Raw genomic sequence first — 21,098 nt, forward strand, 5'->3', positions numbered from 1 at the left:
CGACCGAGAGAAAAGACTGTTTCGAACTAAAAAACACACTAGCCGGGATCCTACGACTACGACGTTTTTTCAGTCTATTTTTGAATGCTTGAGCGGCTTGATCGTGACCACAGAATCAGGGAGTCCGCATGTCGTCAAATATTTGACGACTCCCAGCTGAGCTGATGTGGAGAACAATTTTGCTGTTTATATTTCTTTGAGAACGAGAGTTGTGCAGCTGTGACCTACGCTGCGTTCCCTGTGTTAGAAAAATGGCTCTTGTCTTGCGCTGCATTAGGTCGCGCTTGCCGATTCTAGTGGCAGCTCGTCATGCCAGCGGTGGCCCAGAGCTGGGTCGATTCTCCGGCAAGCGAGCAATAGTCACTGGAGGTGCGTCTGGAATTGGCTATGCTTGCGCTAGGCGACTGGGCCTTGACGGAGCCACCGTGGCAGTGTTCGATATCAACAAAGAGGCAGGAGTCAAAGCCGTGCAACAACTCCGGAGCGAAGTGAGTAGGGTCTACAACGGATGGGTCACATGTGGGATGGGGTACTACATAGCATTTGGGGGCGTGTGAGGGGGGGGGGGGGGGCGGTATTATCAAGAGTGCATGAACAAGAGTATGCAACTTTGGTTATGGGTCAGTGCGCGGCGCGCTGCCTTCATTACGTAACTTCCCCCCAGCACGCTCTGAAAGAACGCACTCAAACCTACAATTTCTCGTACAAGCCCATCCGTTTTTGCTCGATTCGTTCCAGTACTTACGCGATCTCTAAATGTTGGCGCGTGAACCCCAGTTCCGTACGAAAGTTCATTTCAAACTAGAGGGAAAATGCGGTGTTTGGTTTTCCGCAGTGCACGGACTGCAGCTGAATGGTGTAATGAAGGCAGCGCGCCGTGCATTTGGCCCATAGAAAAGAGATCACAGTTGCATACTCTTGTTTATGGATTCTTGGTATTATATTATGAGATTTTGTAAATATCTACATGTATGTACATACTATCTTAGGGTACCCCGTAAGAAGACCTTTTGTCTGTGGGGACTGCCCTATTAAAATATGAATAAATAATATCTTGACTAGTTTGAGGAATAAATAATAATAATACTAAATGTACGTGAACAAGCGTTTCGGAGACAGCAGTTTTAATATAGCTACAAAGACAACTAATTGCACAGTAAGCATTTCATATATGTCGACATGTATGTGTAAAATGCTGTACGATTGTGCCTTGCGATAATCGTACAACATTTTACACATACATGTCGACATATATGAAATGCTTACTGTGCAATTAGTTGTCTTTGTAGCTATATTAATAATAAATGTAGAAAGGAAAAGGAAATACATGTATAGATACGAGTTGAGAGTAACTCTCTGTCACTGTAACCAGATACTATATAAAGTCAGAAAGTGCAACAACTAGGCACAAAACTGACAGAGTACTGAGACATTCGACATCCTGACACCTAGCTTCAACACATCTCCGTAGCGCTAACCGACAGCCTTCCAACTTGGAAGGTTCAAGGTTATGGGAAGACCAAGGAGGGGAAGGCAAGCGCAACGAAAATGAGCACAAGCTACAGTCCCAACGGAACAAAGAATGTCGATTGTTACTGGACTATGACGAGACCAATAGGATATTTAACACAGCGGTCTAACTACAATTCGAAGCAGCAAAGCAGCACACCACCCAACTTGGGTGGGTCATAAATATCAAAGATAAGTAAAGAAAGGGAAGCTTTGCGAAAACGAATTGTACAAGCCGAAAGCCAAACTCCTACAGTACTCCTCATGCATGACATTGTGATGGACTAGTTGACTACGAAACAAGTTGTTTCACACGACGTACGTTTCGCCGTATGGTTCGTGACGGCTCATCAGCTGTGCAATTTGAAACTCGGATGTTGAGCCAATAACCCTCCTTGGTCTTCCCATAACCTTGAACCTTCCAAGTTGGGAGGCTGTCGGTTAGTGCTACGGAGATGTGTTGAAGCTAGGTGTCAGGACGTCGAATGTCTCAGTACTCTGTCAGTTTTGTGCCTAGTTGTTGCACTTTCTGACTTTATATAGTATCTGGTTACAGTGATGGAGAGTTACTCTCAACTCGTATCTATACATGTATTTACTTTTCCTTTCTACATTTATTATTGGCTCAACATCCGAGTTTCAAATAATAATAAACTTCGAAGTATTAGTATCTGCAAAGCTGGTGCACAAAGCTAGCGGTGTTCATAGAGCACGATGCACAATATCACTTCTGTGACGCGATGAGTGACGAGCGATGCGATCGAGAGTTTTTTTCTGGAAAATTTTGCGACGCAGGTTGTCGCAACTCCGTCACAGGTCGCATCGCGGGAAGTTGAGCCCAGATTAAATTCTGCGACGAGCGATGCGCATCACTTTTACATGGCAGACCCACATGACAGCTCGAGTACGGTGTTGGACTGTGCCCTGCAGGATTTCGCTGCGATGTGCCGTGCATTGTGCATCGAAGACTCTTCGCGCAATACGAAAAAGACTTTTGCTCGACGCTTATCACATCGCAGTAGTGATATTGTGCATCGCGCTTAAAATACTTCATTGCAATCGGGCCGGCCAGTACCCCTGAGCTCCGCCGCTGCCGACGGGACCTAAGAAGGTTGACAGCTAGCGATCTGGAAATTTGAGCGTGTACATGTCAGGGATGATTCACTGTGATGTTTTTGCATAGCAGTTTTTGCCATGCAAAATCTCAATTGTGTAGCAGTCTTTGATATTTTGATTAGCACTTTTCTTCGAAAGTTGGGTAGTTGCCACATCGTTCTTGCTGAGAGTGATTCCTGAAAACCTCCTTGAAGTATCCACAAAATAGTGACTGAAATGCGTAGACCACGGAGGGGCATCTCGCGTTCCTCGCACACCAGTCAACTGCACTGTGTGCATGTTTCTTGACAGCGTAAGCTAGGCATGGATAGCCTGTATGTATCACAGTTTTCCGCGAGTCACTGTGATTTTTCAGTAGCAGGAGATCGATTTTGCATAGCAAACTGCGCTGCGATACCGGATAAATTCATCCCCGCATGTACATATCTGTGTACTTGTAAATACCCATCTGGCGTCTGATAGTCGCTAGTTTGACGCGTGAAACTCCGAGTACTAGTAACAGCTGAGCAACAACGTTTTGTTTACCCTTCTCTATGGTGTATAAAACCATGCACCTACATGTAGCTGCATCAAGCACTCTTTCGAGCTGCCGCAGCTCTCTCTCTCTCTCTCTCTCTCTCTCTCTCTCTCTCTCTCTCTCTCTCTCTCTCTCTCTCTCTCTCTCTCTCTCTCTCTCTCTCTCTCTCTCTCTCTCTCTCTCTCTCTCTCTCTCTCTCTCTCTCTCTCTCTCTCTCTCTCTCTCTCTCTCTCTCTCTCTCTCTCTCTCTCTCTCTCTCTCTCTCTCTGAGTGTGTACATGTCTGTGTACAAGTACATAGATGACATTTGAGGCCAAGCAAGCTGGTTTAAATTAAGTGCGGTGGTCTTGAATTCCGGTAAATATATATAAAATAAAACTTCTGCTGTCGGACCTACTTTGGGGATTACCAGGTGAAATGTGGATGAGGTTATGATAACAGTGAAACCTCTATCCCCACTACTACTCTACAGTGCTGCTCAATGATGGCCGAACAAGCGAGTCAATGCCACTGCGCCGGGCAGCGCTATGCAGCCCTAGACCTGCAACACTGGGATGTGAATTGGCACAGGCGACAAAGTTGACTCGCGCGATCGGATTACACTTAGCAACACTGTGGCATGTGTGGCCTGCAGCTGGGTTTTTTAACGTGTTTGATTGTGTGTGTTGGTTTTCTGTGTGCGTGCGTGTGTGTGTTCCAGGGCAGTGATGCACACTTCTATGAATGCGACGTTTCTGAGGTGGGTTCCAGCACAGCTATGTTTGAAAGTGTAGGCGCTGAAAATTGAGGCCAGTGCATTTTCAAACCTCTTCTCGCACTGTCACCAGCGCTAGTACAGTCAGGAAGCAGTCAAACTCACACGCCTGACTTAGGCACTTGCCCTCTACTCCAACTGCTCTAACTCCTTGCACAACTGACAAAGCAATAGCAACACCTCTTGAAAATCTCAAGCGTTCAGAGTAGTCACGCGCCGTCATCGTTGAACTCAGTATCTGTGAAGTAGCGCAAGATTCAAGAACTCGTGCGAAAGGCTCTTGTATCTTTCTTTTTCTGCACTTGTGGGTGTTGTAGGCTTTTTTTAATTGCAATACATCGAGAAATAGAGCAGCCTAGCTTAGTGATAAAGAGCAAAAATAGCACCTGGTAGCGTGTTGGTGTCACTCACTATCGAGTGCATATATTACTGAGATCTCACACGAAACACACAAAGGAGGTTGGTAGAGTTTGTCGCAACTCCGAGTGTCTTGCTCAATGCAATCATCATTAAAGTACATTTACTGAGATCTTTGTATGGCAACCAGTAGAGTGTCCATGTCAGTGCCTGTACCAACAGTGTGTTTGCCTTGGTCCTTGTCTTCGCATTGTATCTCGAGTTCTCAGTTCATTATAATGGCAGGCATCCTCCTTTTTTTAGTGAACTCCGAGTCCCAAACTCACATGGCGAATCTTGTTGTAGTGTTTTTAAGCTGTTTCAGTTGAGTTCAGTAGGGTCACCTGCTACCACTGATGTACCACACACTGTACTGAATTCCCTGTGCACGTGTCCTGGCAAGAGTGCGTACTCTTGGTCCTGTCTTACCTTGATTTGCTTCATATGCTTCTTGCCTATTTTCGGGGGTTTGGTTCAGAAATCTACATGTGCCGAGCAGACAGAAGCCTTTGCCAAAGCTGAGGGAGAAGGCAAGGTTCACTTCCTGATCAGCAACGGTAAGCGGATTGTTCTGTTTCACTCTCTCTCCTCCCCAACGTGCTTGTCCCGACAGGCAGCGTAATAATCTGCCCTCAGACTGAGTAGATGGTTGTTGACGGTATGGTCTTGTCAACGTGACCACGAGTGCATTGCAAGCTATGAACTGTGTGATCTTGTCAATGGAGCATTGTACTCTTCTGGGTGGGCTGCACTTTTGTTGGCAGCAACTGTATGTAGTAGACAGGAGCACTGTTTCAACACAGTGCGCCTTCCGCCTTGTAACATGCTGTCAACTTTCACCATGTAGTAGACAGGCACTATAAAATAGCACTGATTCGCTCCCTCTCGGTTTTCTACCTGTGAAGCGACTGCAGCGAATACGGTGTTGGACCGACGCATGCGCGGCTGTCCATGATACGTGCTGGTGCAGGTATGCATGCCTGTGGGCTAAACTGTGCACAATCCAGCACGCCGAGTTTTGATCCTCCGCATTGTTGTACAGTAAAACCTGTAACTAAAGACCACCGTGACTAGCGACCAGCCTGCTACTACAGTACAACCTGTAACTAAAGACCACCGTGACTAGCGACCAGCCTGCTACTACAGTACAACCTGTAACTAAAGACCACCGTGACTAGCGACCAGCCTGGTACAGTCGTCCCTCTCTAATCCGGCACTTGTTTATCCGGAACCCTTGCCAACCGGCGCACTGTCTGACGAAACCGATTTTTTCGTTCAATTCCTACATCTTAATCCGGCACTTGAATTCCGCCTCCGGCAGTGACTTTTTGAAACGAATCGCTCAAACTGCACGTAGTTTGATTTCATAATCCGGCAGTCGTAAATCGCGTACCGTACAGGTGCACTCCTTGCCAGGCCAGGCTAGGCCAGTCTGGTCAATGTTGTCCAGGAGACAACGGCAGTCAACCATACTTTCTTATTTTAGCAAGGAGTAGTGTCCTGCCAATTTTCAGGTGTGTGTGTGTGTGTGCGTGTGTGTGCAAGAGTACATGTGAACATGTTCTCTGTTTTACTTTATCACTTTATCACTGTGTATATTCCCGGAGAACAATTGAGAATATAAAGCCGTGCACCAAATACTTGGGTCGACACGGAAAAACCCTGCGTTTTGACGTACATATGACATGCATGCAATTGGGTAGGGCCGGGTCAGAGGGCAGGATTTCTTAATCCAGCACCCTCGTTAATCCAGCAGAAAACGCCGTAGCAAAAGGTGCCGGATTAGAGAGGGACGACTGTACTACAGACCACTTTGCCAGGCACGGACGGTCTCAAATTCATAATATATGGTTGTGCGGTGCAAACCTCTAACTAAAGACCACCTGCCACTAAAGACCGCTTTCTCTGGCCCCAAGGGGTGGTCGTTAGTCACAGGTTTACTGTACATCTCAGGCGCGTACGCAGGGTCACCTCTAGGGGGGTTTCCAACCGAATCACAAACAATGACTCGTTTTAACCCTTTCTAAAGAGCCCTAGGAAATTTTCAAAATTATGCATTTTTTCGTGTTCTTTGGATCATAACCTCAGTTCTACTCACTCAATCTTCATTATCTTAGCCTTCCTGGAAGTGGAAAGGTACCAGGGAGAGAATGAGGTCGAACATGATAGCCAGGACACAGTATAGCCATGTACATATCCAGCGCTATATGCTATAGCAGTAGAGTGCAGCGACGGTGCGAAAAAATGCCCTAAACTGGGCCAAAGGCCCAAACGCGTCCTGCTCCAGCGATTTCGTTTTTCTTGACCGCAAAGTTTTCGATTTGTTTGCTGTGTACTCTTGAAAATATCACAAGTGAAGCCCCTGCAATTTTGAGCAAGGCAGCGGGACAAAAGTCTCAAATAATTCTCGATACTCGAGTTGCACTGCTCGCTTTTGAAATTGCGAAATCGCGGCTCAACTTACAAACGATTTATCTTAAGAGACATTGCTCACAGCGCGTCGCAAATTGTTTCATCCGACAGCTGAGAGTTTTCTTTTGGACCTGGATATTTGGATCGTTGGATTTGAGCCAGATTTGACTGAGTTACGATCTTTTGAAGTTTTGCATTCTTGCCAGATCGACCGTGCGCCCTACCAAAATATGCCCAAAAGCGTTGCTCGTTTGGAACATTTGGGGGGTTTCCGGGCAACGGGAACCCCCTGCGTACGCGCCTGCATCTTGCTGCACTTGATCTAATTCCTGCCCTTACTGAAAAACCAGCTGGGAAATGACACAGCGTGTGTGTGTGGGGGGGGGGGGGGATAAGGTTCTGATGCAATGCCTGTCCCTGGGTGTGTGTGTGTGTGTGTGTGTGTGTGTGTGTGTGTGTGTGCCTGCCTGCCTATGCTTGTTTGCCTGTACCTGGGTGTGTGTGTGCCTGGGTGCTTGTATATTGGTGGCTTTGTCTCGGTGCCTGGGTGCTTGTGGTACAATGCCTGTGTGCTGTGCAGTGGTGAGGGACAGCTGCTGCACGCCAGCATTACTGTCTTTCAGCATGGAAAGCTTAGAAGCTGAACACTTCACCAGAGAATAGTATGAACAGTCGGACCTCATTCAGATATCTGACTAGTATTTATGTGTGTATTGGCTTGCTGCAGCTGTGTACTTTGGGTCTCAAGCCCTGAAGGCTACAGATAAGGACTGGTCCAAGAGTATGGCTGTCAACGTGGTGGGCGCTTCCAACATGGTCCAGTCATGCCACCCGTTTATGCTTGCCGCCGGAGGTAAGCTTCATGCGCGCATGTTTGTGTGTGTGTGTGTGTGTGTGTGCGGGCGTGTGTGCATGTCTAAAGGACTACGCAAGTGGCGTCTGAGCGTGAAGATGTGATGGATCTACTCACAATCTCACTCGGCCGAATACAGAGGCCGACCCGAATCTCACCCTGGACACGCGGCTGTGGTACGGGGGGGGGGGGGGGGGGGCTGCATAGTAGCGCGAGGGAAAAAGGGATGAGCATGGGGATTAAGGGGACGTACCGTAAATGCATGTATTTACTTAGAGACGTCTAACAGGCGTTTGTGGTGGGTGGGTTCGCCTGCAAGGCTGTGTAAGCAGTAGATGCACAGTGTGACTATAGGGGGGTTATAATTGTACTCTTGCTAGTACAGGTAGACGTTGAGACGCACTACACTGCACGCGTCACGGCAGAGTAGACAGGGACACATGCTCCGTACTCCCAGAAACATGCGCTTGCATGTAGTGACAGCCAGCTACCAGCAGACTTGTAAGTGTGATTTGGTTCGTTATAAACAAAAACTGTTTGCTACAAAGGGTACATTTTGTATGGGTTCAAACAGGGACATGGACAAGGGTTCACCATATCACGAAATTTGCTATATGCGAGTTCGTTATAAGTGGAGTCGACTGTACTGTATATGTGTGCATAGTATGGTGTTTATTATGAGTGGTATTATTTGCATTTGGGGTTGGGGGTGGGTGGGTCAAGAAAGAAACGTCTGCTAGACGTCTCTAAGTAAAATTTAATACATGTATTTACGGATGGCCCCTAAGAGCAAGTGCGATAAATATTTAACATACGACTTGCTTGGATCGACGCCAGGTCGGGAACTTCGGCAAACCACTTCCGCCAATCCTCGGCTTGGTCGTGGTCCAGGGGATCGTCCCAGCGAGTGCCTCGGATACAGGATGCTTGAAACAGGACACGGCTACGGATCGTGAACGGGCATAGTTGCCCTCTCGGATCGAACAGCCGGCACATCTGACTCAAAACGCCACGCGGTGTGAATCGTACAGCGTCTGGCTCCGGGTGCACGAAGGTGAAGTGGTCGTCCACTGGATTCCAAGCCACACCGAGGGTCTTGTGAGGTAGATACATGTACACGCACAGCAGAGATAGTCCCGTCCCCGGGCAGCACGGCCATCTGCTTACCGTCCAGTTCCAGGGTGGAGGCTGTCGCGTGGTCAAGAATGGGGAGCGGCAAACTGAGGCGGTCGATTCCCCGACCGCCGTCCCGCCACGTGTTGGCCAGCAGACACCTGGGACAGAGCCAGAAACTCTTTCTCTCCCGCCTGGGTAACTGTACGCTCGCGGACGAAAGAGTCGGCCAGCGTTGCTGTGTGGTGGGTGTCCAGCTCGGGCTGCTCCCTGACGTGTTGCTGGGTGCCTGGGGACAGAACAGGGACCTATCGCTCCCTGACCATCTTATTCGCGACCGTCTGCAGTGTGGGCTGAGAGCCGCTCGATACAGAGTGCGACATCCACTTGTCAAACAAATCGAAGAGATGGTGGCATACCTCCGTGTAGTTACCGCAGGAGGGGGACACGGCGGTGGATCGAAATCCGAGCTCATGACTGAAACGGGCGAGGATTTTCCCTTCTTGCGGCTCTTTCCCGGCATGAAAAGGCTGTGTCCAAGCACCAATGGGGAAGAACAAACCGAAAAGAAGAAAACCCGCCGCTACCACCATGTTGCCTGGTCAAGAACAAACCTTTATTCTCCTCATTCAGAGCAATCTTACTGATTTGACATGTGTCGAAATGTGTCGACATCTCCGTCTGGCTTCGCCAGAATTAATCGTTTTACTGCAGCACTCCGCTAACCACTGATGAACTGGTCCGACAGTGCTCTATCCAAATGGCTCTCAAACTTGCAGTCTACAGCACTGCGCTGCAGTCGATGCGAAAAGTCAGTCACTGACTCGGTCGGAAGTTGATTACAGTTCCTGAAAGCGTGCATTGCGCTCGATCGTGATGTTTGAACCTTGTAATGATCCGTCAGTTTTCCCACGATCTCCTGATACTTCAAATCACTCGGAGCTTTAGGTAAACAAAGAGTCTTCAGTGTGGAGTAAACCGTTTTACTCAGAAGAGAGATAAGATAAGCTGATACACTCAAACGCCTCTTATCCGGACGCCTCAGATACGGGCACGTCTCTCTACCGGGCATCTTTAGCTTGAGTTCCAGGGGCGGATCCAGACCCCAAAGCTGAGGGGTGCGAGGATGAAACTTACATATTTTCTTTTGCAGTAGTAAACCAAAGACATAGTATGTTATGTGTGTTACTGTATAATATCATAATTACACATAGCACCAAGATGAGTAGTATGATTAGTTACTCATTGAATGTCAACCACCAGATGCAGAACGCACCATCCACTGCCTTGGAGTACGCCAGCCACAGATAAGTTTCAATCCACGAGAGCTGAAAACGTCTTCCAGATGTCGATGGGCAGTCCATGCGGCTCGAAGGCTTCCAAACATTATCTAGGAGCAACTTGATGTCATCATTGCTGGCATTCTCCATCAATCCAGCAAATCGCCCAATGTCAAAAGGATGATGGCTCTCACAACGACGCTTAGCAGCAGGCTCCATGGTCTCACCAGCTGGTCCACCAGCTGTGTCCGACATCTCCGCTCAGCATGCACGGACACGGAGTCGGAACAAGCAGTGAGAATTTGAAAGAAGCTAACACGACAACTGAAACATGCAACGTCAAAAGTAAAGAACTTCGAAGTGAGTTTGTTGCCGGTGAAAAAGTAACAGGTGCGTTCTTATATTCTCTAGCTTCTAGAAGAAGAAGAAAAGAGAAGTCGAAGAAACTGGGATTACTCAAGAACGGGTCTCGAAGAATTCAGAGATATTTTGCACATGTCAAGCAAAATGAAGCGTCAAAGGGGCCGTGATCTTGAGTGATGAATGTATGTGCGTATGCGAAAAGGGAAATGCGTACACTCATGATGAACACGTGGCTTTTAGTCGTAGTTCGCATGCGCTGATCCCAAACCGCGGGAATCTCCAAGTTTCAACCACCTCTGAAGCTTGGAGAGCTTGGAGAGCTTTGGAGAGCCTCCTAAAAGTCGGAGAGGATATAAGAACAGCTCTCGAACTTTTCGGAGAGTCTCCAACTTTTCCGAGAGGATTTAAGAACGCACCCTTAGTTCCAAAAAAGTTCTATTCCAAATGTGCAGCCCTGGCGCGAGCACGTGTCCAGAACGATCACGTGATTGCACACAAATCATCTGCGGATCCGCGCAGCGAGCCTGGGCCTGGCCTGGCCTGAACTTTTTTTCTTCTTTTTTTTTGGAAAAATCCTGACGGGTTCATTTGCACCCTTCGCACCCCCCTGGATCCGCCCCTGGAACTCTATGGCAAAAATGCTTCGAATTTGGGGGTTTTGAACTTTTTCCGTATTCGGAAGTGCTTATTTTTCACTGCCAACCTATGTTATCCACACATTTTTACCAATGGGTTCCTTTTGTATCCTGAACATGTGCAATGTGTTCAAAATAAACTTCTTCAAAAAGTGATATGATATATGGTAGATGAGTTATCCTGAGATACGGGCAAATCTGAGATACGAGCAGTGCCCGGTCCCAAGGTGCCCGTATAAGAGACGTCCGAGTGTACCCGTTTTTCACAACGAGTCTTTTCAGCCGTACTGGCATTCGCCGCCACAACTCCGATTTCGGTTTGCACAAAAGAAAAATCCAGTCTCTCTCGCCATTCATCAAAATCTCCGCCGTCAAACGGCTCTATCGTGGCACTGGCCATGGCAATGGAAACAATTCGTAACTATCACGACTGTAGCACAAGAACAACTCTATTAATAATTATATCTTGGTCGCCATTGTTGTGTCTACACTCACACGAAGTACCCTTCAAGCTCACCAAGAAGAAAAAAACTTGTTTTCCTTACGCATGCGCAATATGACATGTGAACATGTAGTCATAATATAATAACTACACTACATAGCACTATGCAAAAGACGTTACTTCAGGAACGTCTGCCAGCGCTAGCCAGGGTCCACACAGCTTTAATTCCGTGTGTGTTTGTGCCGTCGGCATGCCTGGCGCTATCCCGTACCTGTCCCGTACCGCACCAGCAAAGACAGCTGGCCACAATATTCAAATAGGGCTTTCAAATGCAAGATCATAACGTGAAGCAACTTGGAAGAATGAGTATGTATGCGAAGTGTATCGGGGGAATGCATGCAGGGCGATAGTGCGGGTTCAAATCCTAGGTTATGTCTTGAAAAAAATAGGAGAAATGAAAAATTTATGACATCTCGGATACTGAGCCAGTAATAAATGTAAAAAAGAGAAGAAACACATGAGAACACCTTCCCCTCTTTCGTCCTACGTAACCATGAACCTTCCAAGTTGGAAGGCTGTTGGTTTGCGCACTGGAGATGTGTTAGAGCTAGGTCTCGGGTCGCTGAATGTCTCAGTAGCCTGTCAGTTTTGTGCCATATTATCGCACTTTCTGACCGTTTATCATCTTGTTACAGTCGTGGATAGTTGCTGCATAACTCGTTCTCATGTGTTTCTTCTCTTTTTTACATTTATAACATCTCTATGCTTTTTTTTGCCTAGGTCATCAAGGTGGTAGACGGTGTCGTATTTCAAGGTGGTAGACGGTGTCGTATTACCCTCGAATGCAAAGAGACAGTTTGTTTTTGCTCAGGGCCCTACGCTATGCTTTTTTGCCTAGCTCATCATGCATGTTATTCGAACAGATGGAAACTTTTTGCAATACAATGATGTAGCCGATCAGTTCGTTGTGGTATGGTTGGGCATTGTAGCCGTCATGGTTGACGTAAAACACTAAAGCCTATCGATGGAAAAAACATTTCCATCAGTTCTAATAACATGCATGATGAGCTAGGCAAAAAAAAGCTTAGCGTAGGGCCCTGAGCTTCCAAGCTCTCTTGTTTCCCATCCACAGCAGTGTATGAAGAAGGACGTAACATGTGTGTGTGTGCGTGCATAACGAGCGCACGTGCGTACGGGATGTGTGCACCGTGCAGACTACTGTACTACTACTGTCGCGGACATGGAAATCCAGTCGATTGACCGGGGCCGGCGCCCTCAGCGCGTACAGAACTCTGCGTGCACTGCAACAGTCATGTTGATCCGATGCGACCAGTGTGCTACAGCGCATACATGTATGTGTGTACTGCTTACCCACGGCTTCATGGCCAGCGCTCTGAGGCCGCTAGACGTGCGACCGGATTTCCATGTCCACAACAGTACAACAGAGGCAACCAACTGGTCTCGTGTGGCCAAGTCTCTCAGGGTCACGGCATGAAATTCGGGCCGTCCATGCAGATCGATCTGCAGGACATCACCAAATGAGTGCCCACAGACTTGAAGCCTCTCAGCAATATCTATGTGCTTCACACTTTTCGGGCACGGGAAGTGGATAGTTGGCCTCGCCTGTCCATGTCAGAGTGCTCAATTTTGGAGATAAAATTTTGGATATCGCAACAAATATTCAAACTGAGACCTGGCTATCTAATACTGCTGCTCTCACCACACTCCTGCACTACGCCTAATCCTACCCTACAACTACCTCCAGGCCGGCCTGATGCTGACTGGGCTGCGAAATGACAAGAAAACTACGGAGCTCAAAAAGAGCAACCTATCAATAGTATCATTGGCAACTGGATAGCTGTGATCACCTTTAAAATTAATTTGTTGTGGTGGTGGCTGTCATCACCTTAATTTGTTGTGCTGTATATGCATGTGTAGGTCGTGGCTGCTCTATTGTCCTCCTGGCCAGTGTGTCAGCGCACAGGTAAGAAAACGCCGACAAGGCACAGTGAGACAGGGGGAGAGAGTATGTACGTTCGTGCATGCTTGTGTGTTTGTATGCGTTCCTGTCGAGGTGAGATGGTTTCTGCTCCCTGGCCTTGTGCTGTATCTTCACTTGACAATGGAACCGTGGATGATTACACGTCAATCAGTGCCATTACTCCAAAAGGCAATTCTCTCCACTATCTCTCTCTCTCTCTCTCTTGCTCTCTCTCTCTCTTCTCTCTCTTTCTGTCTGTCTGTCTGTCTGTCTGTCTGTCTGTCTCTGTCTCTCTCTCTCTCTCTCTCTCTCTCTCTCTCTCTCTCTCTCTCTCTCTCTCTCTCTCTCTCTCTCTCTCTCTCTCTCTCTCTCTCTCTCTCTCTCTCTCTCTCTCTCTGTGTCTTTCTCTCCTCGCTTTCTGTCTGTCTCTCCGTCTCTCTCTCTCTGTCTCTCTCTCTGTCTCTCTTCTCTCTCTCTCTCTCTCTCTCTCTCTCTCTCTCTCTCTCTCTCTCTCTCTCTCTCTCTCTCTCTCTCTCTCTCTCTCTCTCTCTCTCTCTCTCTGTCTCTGTCTCTGTCTCTCTCTCTCTGTCTGTCTCTCTCTCTCTCTCTCTCTCTCTCTCTCTCTCTCTCTCTCTCTCTCTCTCTCTCTCTCTCTCTCTCTCTCTCTCTCTCTCTCTCTCTCTCTCGTATACAGTTATTAGTTTGCCATGGGCTTGACCATGTCTTGTTGCTGTTGCTGCTATAGAGCACAGCCTGTAAGGTGGACGTATTCAGCCACCAAAGGTGCCCTACACATCATGGCTAAAACAATGGTGAGTGGTTGTGTGTCGATACATATTTACAAGAGTACATGAAACCCATGGTGTGCAGCGTGTGACGTTTCCTGCATATGCGTCTGGCGCAGCAATACTCCTGGACTACATCATAGTTGATGCAGCTAAGCGGTGGGAAGTGGCGTAGTGCGTGCAACTGAGCTGCAACTGAGCTGCAACTGAGCTGCAACTGAGCTGCAACTGAGCTGCAACTGAGCTGCAGTTGTGCAGCAGGAGATCTAATTGAAACCGTGAAATACAGGGTAGATCTCTGTATTTCGTGACAAAAAAATCTGGTTGCGGCTTATCCCGGTTATTCATGACGAGGTCAGATGCGAAATGCAATGTAGTGCGTGCACATCATGTCATTATCAAATGGCAGCCCTCTTGAAGTGATCTGCGCATGGTGTGATGTCATAATCATAGTGATGGCGTAAAGGCCAATTCATACTTCATTTCGCGTACGGGAGAACCATCACGCGATCGTCGCACGATGGGCCAAACAAGTTGAGCTCAAGTCAACTTTTTCGCGATGCGACCCGTTTCCCGTACGCTTTTTTTAAGAAGTATCATCATTTTTCGGACATTCAAAAATAACCAAGAAAGATTCCTTTCATGTTCGGTCCATATTATAACGTGCCCCTAGACCTTTTGATTACACCACGCTAAACATTTAGTGCACATTCCGAATCTAAACTCTTCACATGTACTTCCACGTGCTGTGTAGTTGTAAGAGATGAATCTCTCTTGTTTGGTATTTGTTGTTCGAAGGCACTGGACTTGTCTGCTGATAGTATTCGCGTCAACAGCATCAGTCCTGCCTGGATCTGGACGCCGGAGGTCAGCAAGGCCGCTCAAGGAGACCGCAAGACCTGGGAGCCCGTTTGGGGCGAGCCGTTCCACATGGTGCGGCGCTTTGGTGAAGCATCGGTGAGTCCATTAGTTTTAGCGCCGTGTTTCCCCGAATGTAAGTCACACCTTTTTTTACGCTTGACTTCAAGGGCGACGAAGGGATGCAACTTACAATCGAGTATGACTTCCTACAGTGCAAGCAACTGAAATCCGACCGCCTGAGCGGTGGGTTCACATTCTTTGCGATGTGAGCGCACGGCACCGCTCAGGGGATCGGATTTCAGTTGCTAGCACTGTACTTTGTAAAATGTATTGAAACAATTAGGCTCCGACCTGACCTGACAATGGGCTGCGACTTTTATTCGAATGTAAAAAAGAGAAGAAACACATGAGAACGAGTTATGCAGCAACTATCCACGACTGTAACAAGATGATAAACTGTCGGAAAGTGCGATAATAGTGGATAGTTACTGCATAACTCGTTCTCATGTGTTTCTTCTCTTTTTTACATGTATTACTGGCTCAGTATCCGAGTTTAGACTTATATTCAAGTGCGACTTTTAATCAGGGAAATATGGCATCTGACGTATAGAACACTGGATAGTTTGAATTGTTTTTTTTGCATGAAACCTGAGTTGTCACTGTACTCTCATTCTTCTTCGTTCGAGTGTTAGACAAGTCCAGTTCATCACTTAGGCTGCGTTAGGCGTTAGGCATTTAGGCTGAGTTAGTTTTTGTCTCCTTAGTAGAGTAGAATGGAGTGGAGTGGAGTAGATATTGGAAAGTGGAGTAGAGTAGAGTCAAGTCAAGTCGAGCCGAGTAAGAGTAGTGTGGACATTGGAAAAGAAAGGACGGTAGGTGTTAAGTAGTTTACGGATGCTGATCTGCCCAGCATCGATGTAACGTCCGTTTTTACAATATTTGCAGTACGATGTACAACGTTTTGCGGAAACCAGCTCTCATGGTCGCACCAGTACAGAAATACTGTGATGCTACCAACTTCTACCGGCTTCTGCCAGCCTCAAACCTGGTAGAGCCGGTAGAGGAAAGTAGAATCTACTGCTTGGGGTGGAAAAAAGTGGGCGTTTGTTTTTGATCTACAGGTTTCGATAAACACTACACTGTAAACAAGGAGTTGCTCTGAATTGTTGATAGCACCAAGAGTACATAATCCCCCAGAGTGCGCCACTTCACTTATCAGATCTGGGACGGCGAAATCCGTGTTGCACGTCATAGTATGACATCATGAGTAGGGGAAGTGTGGACCGCGTCGACGGAATGACGCACGTCCGACCCGAAAAAATGACGTACATCGCGGATTACGCCGTGCCACAACCGCATCCCAGTTGCGCACTCTGGGGGATCGTGGACTCTTGATAGCGCTGATGGAAAGTGTAGCACTCTGGGGGATCGATCGTGGACTCTTGATAGCACTGATGGAAAGTGTAGCACTCTGGGGGATCGTGGACTCTTGATAGCACTGATGGAAAGTGTAGCACTCTGGAGGAGCGTGGACTCTTGATAGCACTGATGGGAAGTGTAGCACTCTGGGGGATCGATCGTGGACTCTTGATAGCACTGATGGAAAGTGTAGCACTCTGGGGGATCGTGGACTCTTGATAGCACTGATGGAAAGTGTAGCACTCTGGAGGATCGTGGACTCTTGATAGCACTGATGGGAAGTGTAGCACTCTGGGGGATCGATCGTGGACTCTTGATAGCACTGATGGAAAGTGTAGCACTCTGGGGGATCGTGGACTCTTGATAGCACTGATGGAAAGTGTAGCACTCTGTGACAATGTGAGGACAGAATGCACGGTACGTACAGTACTTCCTCACTTGTTCCTTCCGCGTATTGTAGCGATCACCTGAGCTCCCATAGCTCAGTCGGTTAGAGCGTCGTGCTAATAACGCGAATGTCGCAGGTTCGAGCCCTGCTGGGAGCACGCTCATTTTTTTCCTTTTTGAATGTGCAATAATAAACATGGTTAAAAGTGGTTGCTGGGTTACTGCGTTGCTTTTGGTTTTTGCAGGAAGTTGCAAGTGCTGCGGCCTTTCTTCTAAGTGATGATGGTGAGGACTTTGTATTCTGGGTGCATTCCTTCGTGAAATCTTACTGTGTGCTGGTGTGTGCTGGTGTGTGCATACCGGTATGTGCGTGTGTGTATTTCTTTTGAGTCTCTCTTCCCTCTCCCGGGGAGACCTACGTGACCAATATTTGCAGTGAGCAAGTACAAGTGTGTGTGTGTGTGTGGCACGCGCGTGTGTGTGCATGTGTTTCTGTTTGTGTGTTCTTTCCGGACATGTACCCTTGCATTCTGCAAAAAACATGTTGACAAAATATCTTGACTCGTTCCATAGAATCTTCAATGTAGGAATGCACGTGAAAGCTGTCCCGCTTGAGCAGTATGTGTGACACATGCCACATTGATTGCCTCACACCAACATGCTGTATTGTGTGACTTGTGTCCGTGACGTGTGAAATTGCAGCATCATTTATCACCGCCACTGACCTGCCTGTGGATGGTGGATGTAAGTATTATGTACACTTTACACCAAGGCCTTCAGTCAACAGTTAATACAATGTACAGTTAATACAATGTACAGTTAATACAATGTACAGTTAATACAATGTCCTTCAGTCAACAGTTAATACAAGTCCTTCAGTCAACAGTTAATACAATGTACAGTTAATACAATGTCCTTCAGTCAACAGTCAATACAATGTACAGTCAATACAATGTACAGTCAATACAATGTACAGTCAATACAATGTACAGTTAATACAATGTACAGTTAATACAATGTACAGTTAATACAATGTCCTTCAGTTAATACAATGTACAGTCAATACAATGTCCTTCAGTCAATACAATGTCCTTCAGTTAATACAATGTCCTTCAGTCAATACAATGTCCTTCAGTTAATACAATGTCCTTCAGTCAATACAATGTCCTTCAGTTAATACAATGTCCTTCAGTCAATACAATGTCCTTCAGTTAATACAATGTCCTTCAGTCAATACAATGTCCTTCAGTTAATACAATGTCCTTCAGTCAACAGTCAATACAATGTCCTTCAGTCAACAGTTAATACAATGTCCTTCAGTCAACAGTCAATACAATGTCCTTCAGTCAACAGTCAATACAATGTCCTTCAGTCAACAGTTAATACAATGTCCTTCAGTCAACAGTCAATACAATGTCCTTCAGTCAACAGTCAATACAATGTCCTTCAGTCAACAGTCAATACAATGTCCTTCAGTCAACAGTCAATACAATGTCCTTCAGTCAACAGTCAATACAATGTCCTTCAGTCAACAGTCAATACAATGTCCTTCAGTCAACAGTCAATACAATGTACAGTCAATACAATGTACAGTCAATACAATGTCCTTCAGTCAACAGTCAATACAATGTCCTTCAGTCAACAGTCAATACAATGTCCTTCAGTCAACAGTTAATACAATGTCCTTCAGTCAATACAATGTCCTTCAGTCAACAGTCAATACAATGTCCTTCAGTCAACAGTTAATACAATGTCCTTCAGTCAATACAATGGCCTTCAGTCAACAGTCAATACAATGTCCTTCAGTCAACAGTCAATACAATGTCCTTCAGTCAACAGTTAATACAATGTCCTTCAGTCAATACAATGTCCTTCAGTCAACAGTTAATACAATGTCCTTCAGTCAATACAATGTCCTTCAGTCAACAGTCAATACAATGTCCTTCAGTCAATACAATGTCCTTCAGTCAACAGTCAATTCAATGTCCTTCAGTCAACAGTCAATACAATGTCCTTCAGTCAACAGTCAATACAATGTCCTTCAGTCAACAGTCAATACAATGTCCTTCAGTCAACAGTTAATACAATGTACACGTCAAGGGCTCCAATTCAAAACGAGATAAAATCCATTTCAGGAAGTGCATTTATTCATTCTTTTTCAGAAGAACACAAACGTTTTGCAGAAGAACACAAACGTTTTGCAGAAGAACACAAACTTCAGGCATCATTTTGACTGTAGTACCACTGATGTTGTCTGGTTCCATGCCATGCAGTACAGATGACAGTGGTATTTTAATTTTAAGAACGTCTAATCCTGGCGCTCTGTGTGTCTGTCTATGCTGTTTTGGTTTGGTGTACGCCTGCCTGGGTGACGTACATCTACAGTGTGAAAACTCTGACCTTGTCTTGATTCTGGTGCTCGTATGCGCAATGCTTGAAATGTGTATTAGTACATACTGCCGAAGATTGACGATCTGCTGTGTTTCCGTCTCTGTATTTGTGCTTCCCTGTTCATTGCTGTAGACATGGCAATGGGACCTGAAGGTAACTATGTGTTGTACTACGGCGTGCTGGTGTGAGAAATCCAACCTCGTGAATAAAATAGCGTTGCTGGGCGCTACACAGGCCCAGCACTACACACACTGGTCTGTGCACTCCTCCAAATGCGGTGCTACTTTAGTCATGAGGTGTTGGATTTCTCTGACCAGAACTGTATGTTAACACACCCATCTGCATGCACATCGATTTATGCTAAGGCCTGTGGAGAATCCATAAATACAAACACACAATCAATAAATAAATACAAATACATAGCAATGTGTCGCTACCAGGCAGAGCATGGCGTAGGGGGAACGGTTCTTCTTTCAACCTGGACTCGCCGCCCTGCACCTCCCAACCGTCACCGTCCTCTGCCGCTGCTACTTGTGTGTCCTGTAGCGATGAACACAATCTTTATCTCGTGAGTTATTTAGTGCCCTGCGTCGGAGCACAGGCCAGCGTGAGACTGCTTGCCGGTCTGGGATCTGCACAGCACCTGGCGCCACACTGACCCGTGCGATCGCATGGCACCCGTGTACTTGTACTCGAAGTAGAGTTCTCGGTGGTACATACACACCTGGTAATATGGCGGTAAATACACGCCTGCCCGCACACGCTCTCTAACCTGCGGAGTTACTCTGGCGCAGAGCTCTCCTTCTGACCACCACCACCGCCATCAGTCCGTGCATGTCGCCTAGTCGATGCATGGTTGGTGGTGTCCGACATAGCAGGCCGGTACATCGGGTAGCGCATGGCACATTGACACACAAGCGACATAGCTCGATTGCGACGTACGTTCAACTTCATCCTTCTGTAGAGTTCTCTTCGCAAAAATGCCGCATCGACTAACATTTCTATGTCATCTGGTACCTGGAGTCACAGAGAGTCCGGGGTGGAATTTTTCTTCTCAAAATGCAGTATTAAACGTATGCAATCTCCACCAGGGAGTCGTAAAACACCTGTATTTTACGACTCCCTGATCTCGACTCTAACTCGTCTTCGTAGATAAGATGGCACTATTTTTGTGACACTGTGACATTAGACATTTCTCGAACCCTTTCTTAAAAAGTTTCTTGTGGTGTTTGCGTGTTTGCAGGGCTTGGCGAGAAATCAAAGTTTGCTGGTTCAGATGAAGAGTAGTTGGATCAAAGCTGAACGGTGCTCTGATGGTCACAGTGGTCATCAGATAAGATGTCGGTTGTGGACAAACTTACCGGTAGCTATCTGCAACGTTTATATTTCGTTCTCTCTTGGTGTTCTTGCTAGCTATTGGCTGTTAGTTCTATATTTAGGCCTCAATTCGCAGTAGATATTTTAGAGGTATTTTAGACTCTTGTAGGGTATGCAGTCATGTACATTAACACATTGCAAGGAAATTACAGTAGACTTCTGGACTTTGATTATATTTGATATATTTTCGGATGGAGGTATTTTTAGTTTTATTCCAAGCTCTGAATTTGTTGTCATTTCACGGGACATGCTGGCCAGTCCAATATGAAGAGCTTTAAGCTGGTCTTCAATGCTCACCCATTTTATTATATTCACCTTTTGTGGGGTTTCCCTTTCTTTCCCCCTCTCAACGTGAGGCATTCCGGTGTGTACTTTTTGGACCTGTCCTTTTACTGGTACCCGTGAACTTGCAAGTAACTATTGTTTTTCTTTGGTTAAAACTTAAAACCCTTCATTTGCTGTTGCTTTCGTCATACCGGTACTGGAAAAATGAGTAAGAGTAATCAA

The 21,098-nt window shown here is 46.6% G+C and overlaps 1 protein-coding gene and 1 non-coding gene across 2 annotated transcripts; both read left to right on the forward strand.

Moving 5' to 3' along the window:
- Window positions 1-126: 126 nt before the first annotated feature.
- Window positions 127-21,098, forward strand: LOC135817743 (cyclopentanol dehydrogenase-like). Its single transcript, XM_065330982.1, has 11 exons — window positions 127-488; window positions 3,843-3,881; window positions 4,771-4,849; window positions 7,432-7,557; window positions 13,329-13,374; window positions 14,117-14,183; window positions 14,955-15,113; window positions 17,069-17,108; window positions 17,526-17,567; window positions 19,347-19,367; window positions 20,458-21,098. Exons 1-11 carry the CDS (start codon window positions 252-254, stop codon window positions 20,499-20,501), a joined length of 900 nt encoding a protein of 299 aa, XP_065187054.1. The 5' UTR covers window positions 127-251; the 3' UTR covers window positions 20,502-21,098.
- On the forward strand, window positions 16,908-16,981 carry Trnai-aau (transfer RNA isoleucine (anticodon AAU)). The gene has a single exon. It is a non-coding gene; the product is annotated as a tRNA-Ile (tRNA).

Source organism: Sycon ciliatum, chromosome 5 (genome assembly GCF_964019385.1).
Source record: "Sycon ciliatum chromosome 5, ocSycCili1.1, whole genome shotgun sequence".
Taxonomy (NCBI): domain Eukaryota; kingdom Metazoa; phylum Porifera; class Calcarea; order Leucosolenida; family Sycettidae; genus Sycon; species Sycon ciliatum.